Raw genomic sequence first — 10,546 nt, forward strand, 5'->3', positions numbered from 1 at the left:
GTAATCCCTGCCGCAGAGAGTTGTTGATGCCAGTTCATTGGATATATTCAAGAGGGAGTTAGATATGGCCCTTACGGCTAAGGGGATCAAGGGGTATGGAGAGAAAGCAGGAAAAGGGTACTGAGGGAATGATCTGCCATGATCTTATTGAATGGCGGTGCAGGCTCGAAGGGCCGAATGGCCTACTCCTGCACCTATTTTCTATGTTTCTATGTTTCTAAAAAGGATATAGAGGCACTGGAGAGGGTGCAGAGAAGATTTACAAGGATGATACCAGAAATGTGAGGGTGTTGATATCAAGAAAACATGAACAGGCTGGGTCATTTTTCTCTTGAAAAAAAGAAGGCTGAGGGGTGACCTAATAGAGGTCTTTAAAATTATGAAAGGTTTTGATAGAGTGGATACAGAGAGAATGTTTCCACTTGTGTGGAAGAGCATAACTAGAGGCCAACAATTTAAGATAGTCACCAAGAAATCCAATAAGGAATTCAGAAGAAACTTCTTTATCCAAAGAATGGTGAGAATGTGGAACTCGCTACCACAGGGATTGGTTGAAGCAAATAGTATAGATGCATTTAAGGGGAAGCTGCACAAGCATATGAGAGAGAAGGGAATATAGGGTTATGCTGATAGATTTAGATGAGGAAAGAAGGGAGGAGGCTAAATGCCAGCATGGACTGGTTGGGCCAAATGTCCTAATTCTGTGTCATATATCCTATGTAAGCGCTGTCACCAGACAGAATGAGAAAATTGGAGGGAAGTAACTCATTGTGACTCCCAAATTGCAAATGACTGTTTGAGCATTTCACCAAGTAGGGTCTTCTGTACAGATAGGCAGAAAACTTTGAAGGAATGTTCTCCTTGGACTGGTTTCTTAGACTTTCCCACAGATTTGAAAGCAGGTTGCCTGTTCCCTACCCAGCTGGGAAATAATATACGGCACAGATGGACTTAGGAGAGGACAAGTACATTCCAAAATATAATGAGATACAAGAGAGAGAGAAAACAATATGGGCTTTGTGCAACAACAGCAACTTGCATTTATATAACACCTCTGACATAGAAAAATGTCCCAAAGCTCTTCACAGGAGCATTATCAGACAAAATTTGACACAGAATCACATAAGGAGATATTAGGACAGGACGAAGTAGGCTTTCAAGGATTTAGAATCATAGAATGATTGTAGCATGGAAGGCGGCCATTCGGCCCGGGGAGCCAGCGTCGGCTCTCTGCAAGAGCATTTCAGCTAGTCCCACTCCCCTGTCCTTTTCCCATAGCCCTGCAAATATTTTTCTTTCAGGTATTTATCCAACTCCCTTTTGAAAGCAGTGATCGAGTCTGCCTCCACCACCTTTTCAGGTAGTGCATTCCAGATCTTAACCACTTGCTGTGTAAGAAAGTTTTTTCTTATGTCACCTTTTGGTTCTTTTGCCAATCACCTTAAATCTGTGCCCTCTGGTTCTTGACCCTTCCGCCAATGGGAACAGTTTGTCCCGATCTACTCTGTCCAGGCCCCTCATGATTCTTAAAGCTTCTTAAAGGAGGAGAGAGAAGTAGAGAGGTACAGGGAGGGAATTCCGAGCTTAGGGCCTAGAAATCAGAAGGCATGGCCACAAATGAAGGAGCGAAGGAAATTGGGATGCACAAGAGGCCAGAATTGAAGGAATGCAGAATCCTTGGAGGATTGTAGGGCTGATGGAGATTACAGAGATAAGGAGGGGCAAAGCCACGGAGAGATTTGAACACAAGGATGAGAATTTTAAAACTGAAGCACTGCTGTATCGGGAGCCTATGTAGGTCAGCGAGCACAGGGCTGATAAGTGAATGGAAAGGTGCGAGTCAGGGTACAGGTAGCAAAGTTTTGGATGAGCTCAAGCAGGCAGATCAATGAGAAAGTAATGCTATGGTGAAACACTATCACAATTAGGTAGATACATGCAGTTTTAAAAATGTTATAATCGTAATTAAACGAATGTGTAAAAGACTCTGCTACAGAGCCTTGTAACCCTCTGGTCTCTTGCAGCCTGTGCACAGACAGCCACCAGAATCAAATTCACCACATCCCCTCTACGACAATGGGTCCACACTTGAAACGTTAACTCATCTTTCTTGCACAAAAGCAAATTGACCTGCTGACTGTTCCCAGTGTTTTTTTTGTTAGGGTCCTCTCAGATAGTCACAAAGCTTAGGCCCAGAATAGATTTTCAAATTTTTGCCACGTGTTAGTGAAGCTTTACTTTTACCTATAGAGGAACCCCATGGGCAAGTACTTAGTTATGCAATTGCCTTATTCTTTTATGTGCTCAGCTAGTTCCTGTACCTTTTATTAAGTCTCTGTCCTCAACCCAGTATGCAATGGATATACATGTCCACTATCAAATGAATACGTTCATAAATTTCCAATGGCCGTACATTACAAAAACTCACCTGTACCAACAAACATAACATCATAGAGGTTGTTATCAAGTGCTCTAACTCTGTCCACAACAATCTGTATATAGTTTGCATTTTTCTTGACCAATTTAGGTCCATTTCCGATGGCGTTCACTGGGTCTGCCATCAGGGGGTGGTCCTTAACAAACTGGAGAGTTTTGTCGGGCAACATGAGCGAGCTGCTGAAATTCAAAGCTCGCGCCTCATTGTTTATACACTGGAAAGGGAAAAAGGAATTGAATGATGAAAACAATATTCCAACATCAACCACTTATTCCCATAACTAAATATATCAAAGGAGAACATGTTACTTTCAATCACTGAAGAACTGATGTTATATTGAGTCATAACAGCCTATTATTGTTCTGGGCTTCCAGATAACAAAATGGTAAAAACATTATTTGTTTTAAAATTAGAACATTTTACTTCTTGATTATTGTATTCTAGAATTTTTGGTAGCGCCTACATTTTAAATATGTACCTATATCAGTGACTGAAAGATATCAAAGTACCCAACAAATTATCTGGAATTATTTACACTGCTAACTCCCTCAGCACAGGGATAATAGAGCTCCACAAGGACATACACCTTTTTGTGAGCCCTTTGCCAACACAGTAATCATGAGTGGACAAACTGGGAACTTTTTAAAGTTCCACATGTACACAAACTGTCATACAAAACACTGTTAAACTGCATTGAGAAACATTTAAACTGACAAGTTGCAAATTCGTAATTACACAGCTGTGTCACATTATTTTGTTTCACCATTGCTAGAGTAGCAACAGTGACACGCTACAGCTGTCATATAAAGCTGGCAGACCTTGTACTTCATTTAAACAGTTATGAATACTCACTGAGCCAGGGCGAGGCGTTGGAACTTGTCCACTATATCTGACCCATTTTACATGGGACTGTTCAAAGGTAGCACTTTGCATGTATTTCCCTTGAGAGAAAACATCCTCCACGTTGAACATGTTAAAGGCGCAGACTGCCGACACTTCCAAATTACTCCTGACAAGGTCATAAAATCATACTGTATTATAAGATTATCGTTTCTAGGTATAGTTTTGAGATGTGGCCATCATACATCAGGTACACACTTGCAAATCTATGGGTCACAGTGTTTTTTTATTTTTAAAAAGTCAGGAAATTCCTAATCATTTCTTCTGATCTCTAACTGGCACAAAGGATCTATTTAAGGGCAATTTTTCTCTAATTGACCTCGGAAAGACATGACAATTGGACCCTATGGCCAAATGGCCTCATCCTTCACTATAAACTTCTACGATTCTATAAAGTGTCACAAAAGACTGCTTACAGATCCACAGGAGCAGAATTACATGCTATGGGTTACATGGATTACATCTCCTTGTAAATGGCATATCCTCCGACTGTGAGCAACAGCACAAGTATCCATTAGCTGTACAAAGTACTCGTCATCATCATCGGCAGTCCATTGAAATCGAGGAAGACTTGCTTCCACTCTAAAAGTGAGTTCTCAGGTGACTGAACAGTCCAATTCAGGAATTACAGTCTCTGTCACAGGTGGGACAGACAGTCGTTGAAGGAAAGGGTGGGTGGGGAGTCTGGTTTGCCGTACGCTCCTTCCGCTGCCCGCACTTGTTTTCTGCATGCTCTCGGCGACGAGACTCGAGGTGCTCAGCGCCATCCCGGATGTTCTTCCTCCACTTAGGCGGTCTTTGGCCAGGGACTCCCAGGTGTCGGTGGGGATGTTGCACTTTATCAAGGAGGCTTTGAGGGTGTCTTTGAAACGTTTCCTCTGCCCACCTGGGGCTCGCTTGCAGTGTAGGAGTTCCGAGTAGAGTGCTTGCTTTGGGAGTCCTGTATCGGGCATGCGGACAATGTGGCCCACCCAACGGAGCTGGTCGAGTGTGGTCAGTGCTTCGATGCTGGGGATGTTGGCCTGGTCGAGAACACTGACGTTGGTGCGTCTATCCTCCTGGAGTCACAGTGTGGATTCCTTCCGCTACGGGGTACAACGGACATGATCTTCACTGTGCAACAACTGCAAGCACCAACCCTTGTACATGGCCTTCTTTGACCTCACAAAGGCCTTTGACACTGTTAACCGTGAGGGACTATGGAACGTCCTCCTCTGTTTCGGCTGCCCCCAAAAGTTTGTCGACGTCATCCTCCGCCTGCTCCACGACGACATGCAAGCCGTGATCCTGACCAACGGATCCACCACAGACCCAATCCACGTCTGGACCAGGGTCAAGCAGGGCTGCGTCATTGCGCCAACCCTCTGCTCGATCTTCCTCGCTGCAATGTTCCATCTCACACTCAACAAGCTCTTCGTTGGAATGGAACTAAACTATAGAACCAGTGAGAACCTGTTCCAGCTTTGTCGCCTCCCGGCTAGATCCAAGACTGTTCACTAGGTTGATTCCGGAGATGAGGGGGTTGACTTGAGGATAGGTTGAGTAGGTTGGGCCTATACACATTGGAGTTCAGAAGAATGAGAGGTGATCTTATTGAAACTTATAAGATAATGAGGAGGCTAGAAAAGGTGGATGCAGAGAGGATATTTCCACTCATAGGGGAAACTAAAACTAGAGGACATAGACTTAGAATAAGGGGCCGCCCATTTAAAACTGAGATGGAGGAGGAATTTCTTCTCTCAGGGTTGTAAATCTGTGGAATTCTCTGCCCCAGAGAGCTGTGGAGGCTGTGTCATTGAATATATTTAAGGTGGAGGTAGACAGATTTTTGAGCGATAAGGAAATAAAGGGTTATGGGGAGCAGGCAGGGAAGTGGAGCTGAGTCCATGGTCAGATCAGCCATGATCTTACTGAATGGTGGAGCAGGCTCGAGGAGCCAAATGGCCTACTCCTGTTCTTATTTCTTATGTTCTTATCCTCTGTCATCGAACTACAGTACGCAGACGACGCTTGCGTCTGAACACATTCAGAGGCTGAACTCCAGGCCATCGTCAACATCTTCACCGAGGCATACGAAAGTAGCTGTACAAAGTACTCGTAGTAAGATAGTGACACCAAAATACTACTAAATTTACATCAGATATTCATTTCTCAGTCGCTCATTAAACCCACTACATTATTAGGGGGGGGCGGGGGAGGCACATTATTCTTATTCTTAGAAACACCAATTTGAAAAAGTACTTGTCATATATTTTGGGGGAGGGTAGTATTTAAAAACAGCCAAACTCATCATCGGCAATCGATCATTTGTGCATTTCCACACTAACCCTATGTGCAAAGTAATCTATAATTAAATGTAAGATAACTCCATAATCACTATTTGCATCTGAGCACCTGACTACAGTTTTTACAACATTTCCCATTGGGAATACAGCGATAGTACAGTTTGCGAGGGAGTGAATCAAACAATACCAGTTCTCTCTACCCTACCCAGATGCTTTGGCATATATTGGCTGGAGGAAAACTGGAAAAACCTTCTCAAGTAAACCAAATCTGAGTGCCAGGCAGCCCTAGGACCTAACTGCCACATTCTTTATGGGAATCAAAGATCCAACCCTTTAGCTACTCAGCTGCATCGTTGAATTGTTGTTCTTTAATTTTAGCTTTGAATCTTTAAATGGCTAATCCTGATCGATGTCATCGTCCATTTATGATGATAGCAGAGAAGGGAGTTCAATTATAATAAAAGGGAGGGATTTGAGCAATTTCATTCACCCAATGTGACACTTCTCTGGAGGTAAGCACTACTCTACTTAGCTTATTTACCAAAGTTCTGTTCACTGCCAATGTACATCAATGAACAAGAAAGAGACAGGATTCACTAATATAATCAGTATGTGAACTTCAGCGAAGAAAATAAGACATTTTTCAACGACACTAAGCCTCTGGTGCAGTGGTAGCATGCCCGCCTTTGGGCCAGAAGGTGCAGGGTTCGTACCCTATTCCAGACAGTCCCAGCGAGTGGAGTCAGAGCTCTGGCTTTGAATTCTGGGTTGACATTCAGCGGATACTCGCATCCGGTGGCCCCCACTCAAGGGTTGTGGGAGCCCATAAAACCTCCCGATGTATAGGGCTGGTATAAAGATGATTGCGGCCAATGGAAGGAGCGTTAATGCGGCCAGTCACACTGTTAATCAGCCTGTGAATCCTTCCACTTCCAAAGGGAACAGTGAGAAAACACAAAAAAAAAGGAAGGTAAGGAGAAAGAAAAATGTCATCTTTAGTGCAAACAATGTGTTTAATGCTGAAAGCAGGAATTGAGGAAACTGATGAAGGCCTAATGATGGAGAATGAAACTTGGTGTAACTTGCAAGTTGATCAATTGCTTTTTCAGCTCAGCAGCTCTGAAATGCATTTTATTAAACTCTATCCAAGTCTGTTGAGGCTAAACAGACCTATCAACTAATATAGAATGAACTTATTAATGTACAGAGAAGAAATGAATGCACAACATCAAACTAATATTTCCCTGAACGATTGTACTTAAAAAATGTAATTTACTTATATATTGAATATTGAAAATCAGGGCAATAAAATTACTTACCACTGTGATGTAAATGCACCATAAAACACCGTTTCCTTCCAATTTGGAGTTTTCAAAATAAAAACATCCTGAATAACATTGAAGACAAAATTGGATTCAGGCAGAGTGCAAACCAGCTTAGCTTTTAGGAATGATGTCCACCTCTTCTGTAAAATCCTTGATCCTCCCTGATCACCCTAAAAATAATCAAATAAATATCAGTATTTAAAATTTACTGCACATTTGACAACAGACTTATATTACATTTAGGTGTCCAGTACTTGTAAAGTACCTTCCCTAGATCAATTTAGTCACATGGATTAATTTAATCTCAGCGGCAAGTAAAAACATTCTAAATTCCCCCACAACACCAAGGTCCAGGCGGATATTGTTTCTAACCAGCTTTCTCCTTATCCTAAAGCATTGACTCATTGCTGGGGTACAGTTTCATGTGCACCACTCCCCTGCAATATCTCACCCAAATGTCCATTATTCACGCATGAGCCTTCACACAAAATGTCAGCAGGGTATTTTATCACATTGAGCATCATGAGCTCATCAGATAGTGATCAGGGACTAATTTCCCCATCCTTAACCTGGGGGTTTACGGTCATATTAGCATTTAAACTGAGATCAGCGAATTCAGCGCAGAGTGGAGAGTGGAACTAAGACTGGTCTATGTAGCTTAGCCACTCATTGGATAAGTTGCTGAGATACTGGAGGAGCTGCGTTTACTGTTAAATTAATCTTATAACAGCAATAATTGTAGCAGATAAAGGCATCCACCGAGTTGTGTTTTTCTTTCAAAGCAAATTTTAATTTTGAATGGTCTCTCCAGAATGGGTTTTGAAAATAAAATCTTGTCACTAAAAACTTGCACACAAATGCATTAGTAAATATGTCAGCGGCATATTCAAATGGTCACTCTTCATGGAATCCTATCCAAGAACCTGCAAGAGGCAACAATCTCTCACATCCATAAAAATGGCGAGAATCAACATTCAGCACTTCCTATGAACTAATTTGATGAATGAACTGTGGCTTCGAAATACTAACCAAACCATTATAACTACAGTTCAATGTGTTCATACACAATTTGCTCAAACTGAGTGTGGAAGTCAATCATTTGGAATGTACAATCACCAATTACATTTATCGATGAAACAAACCGTAACATCTGAGCTCATACTGATATTCTCACTTGAGGCAAACAATGCACTTAATAGAGTGGGGTCTTCCTCTGGGCAATACTTGAGGCAACAACACTTTGTATTTATATAGCGCCTTTAACATAATAAAACGTCCCAAGGCACTTCAGAGAAGTGTTATAAGACAAAAAATTAAATTTGACATCGAGCCAGATAAGAAGAAATTACGGCAGAAAATAGGTAGGTTTTAAGGAGAGTCTTGATGGAGGAAAGAGAGCTGAGCGGTTTAGGGAGGGAGTTCCACAGCTTAGGGCCTCGGCAGCTGAAGGCAAGGACCTGGCAATGGGATTTAGATCAGTATTTAGCAACTGGAGTTCCTTGATTTACTCAACCTCTTATAATGCGCGATTGTTAATAGATGATGTCACCAAACTTCAGCCTTTGCTATTGTACAGGGCAGAGACATCCAATGTCTGGATTACTATTTATTCCAGCCATTAAACCAATGGGATGGCTACTTGACCCTCTCAAAGAATTACAGAAATCAAAGTAGGGCTCAAAGAACTAACTCTTGCAATGGCACCATAACCAAACACAAGATCAACAACGCCAAAACGAACACTGGCACATAATTTGCAGTCAAAATAACGCCGAGGCAACTTCAGGTGACGGCAGATGCATGGTTAAATGTGGAAATCTAAAAGTTGCTATCCAAGAATTGAAAATGGCATCTCGCTGTCTGGCTCACAGGTCCGCAACCAAATACTTCAAGTACTTCTGGGTTAATACAATTCATATTATCCTAGCCTACTTCAGACAAATTATATTGACACATTGAGCGATTGCAAGGGTAATCTGGAATAATTTTCCTGTTGTATTGGAAGGTTATGAATATCCTCTAAAGAGTATGTCTCTTTTAGATATCAATATCTATTCCACACTTCACATTTCATGAGGCAGTTAAACCCATCACCCACAGTGGCCAAGAGATAAGGCTGAGATTACCCAGAAAAAGCAGCCTCCCAGAGCCCAGAAAGAAAAAAAAGGAGGACAATGGGGGGGATGTACTAACAAGGAATATGACTGCAGAGGAAGCAGATTCACTCACAAACATACTATTATAATAATACTATATTCACTATAAAGGAATAAAGGAACTAATAATGATATATGGCAAATGTATTAAAACATAACAAAAATAGGCTGCTGTGCATTTTAACTCTCGTTATATAGATACCAAAATTAGGGGGGAAAAATAGCATTTATAGTCTGCTAGTGTCACTGTCATTCTCTTTTAAACAAACTATTTTACACAGCATCAATGACCCTTGGCAACAAGAATTGATTACTTGCATGCATGGTTTTCCTGATACTAGAGCTCCAAGCATGAGCTTTTATTAAAATTAAATAGCTTCTATTGCCGTATCTTACCTTGCACACACGAGCTATTCTTGGCACCAGAAGTCTGCTATTAAATTCATATTCAACAGACACTTCAGTGAAGAAAAAATAGACTTTATCATCACGACCATCCAAATTATTTTCACTTTCTCTTATCACATCTGAGTAGATAAAATTTGGCTCTGTGGAAAAGAAACAAACAGAAACTTGGTAATTGGAAAACCATGGACACTTTGAATATTCTATGACTAACAATCCCCGACAGAAACACAAATCTCTATTACGCTTGGCCCAACAAAAATGGACCAATTTCCAGGAAGCATTGTTCATACATTCAAAATTGTGGGTCAGCTGAGTATCTGGCATGCAGTGAACTATACCACCGTGTTTAAGAGTCTCTGACTCAAGCTACTGAAAAATGAACACAAAGAATTATGTGCTCACTTTCAATGCATAGGACGCAGACTCCTTACTCAAGTCGAGAGTTCAGACATATGTTCACAAAACCAAGGCTTAGGGACCACAATGCGTTCCCAGCAGCACTGCTAGAGTTCAACCAGGTAAAAACCATAGAGCTTACGAATACAAAGCTCTGATAAAATTATCAGTTATTTGTCCAGCTTATACTACACTTCCAGTTAGCACAGAGGTTTATTGGGTAATCTGGAGCTGAGTGGGATGAATCTCAGTCCCCATTTCTAGGTTCTATTATTGAGCCTAAGTATCTGATCAATTATCAGTGGCATGGTTGAGGTATTGGATTACCAAGTCTGCCACAAAGGGTTGACTTGGTTTCGAATTTCCATCCCCAGACATGTAATGTTCAAGCCATGTCAACCTCAAAGAGACTGCACTTACCCCCTCCTCAGGAGGACAATTACTAGTTGTTTTGTAGATAACTGACAAGCACAGGTTTAAGCCCTTGCTACATGAACAGCTGTAACGTGATTTACAGATTGTACTAAACTGTACCTTGAAATGAAATGCACGCTAGTGCATTGTATGGAACTGCTGTCAGCATCTAAACGAATTGTATGGAATTGCTGACCGCAAGGTACTGAACTATTTCCCAATGTA

At 41.5% G+C, this 10,546-nt stretch overlaps 1 protein-coding gene across 1 annotated transcript; it reads right to left on the minus strand.

Annotated features, from left to right (window-relative positions):
* Positions 1–2,428: 2,428 nt before the first annotated feature.
* Positions 2,429–9,651, minus strand: LOC139250294 (semaphorin-4D-like; the record flags this gene model as incomplete). The annotated part of the gene is made up of 4 exons (XM_070872784.1): positions 2,429–2,651; positions 3,290–3,446; positions 6,942–7,117; positions 9,500–9,651. Coding segments are annotated over 4 exons (708 nt in total), but the record flags the coding sequence as incomplete, so codon positions are not given.
* Between the last annotated feature and the right edge of the window lie 895 nt (positions 9,652–10,546).

Source organism: Pristiophorus japonicus, unplaced genomic scaffold, assembly GCF_044704955.1.
Source record: "Pristiophorus japonicus isolate sPriJap1 unplaced genomic scaffold, sPriJap1.hap1 HAP1_SCAFFOLD_3665, whole genome shotgun sequence".
NCBI lineage: Eukaryota > Metazoa > Chordata > Chondrichthyes > Pristiophoridae > Pristiophorus > Pristiophorus japonicus.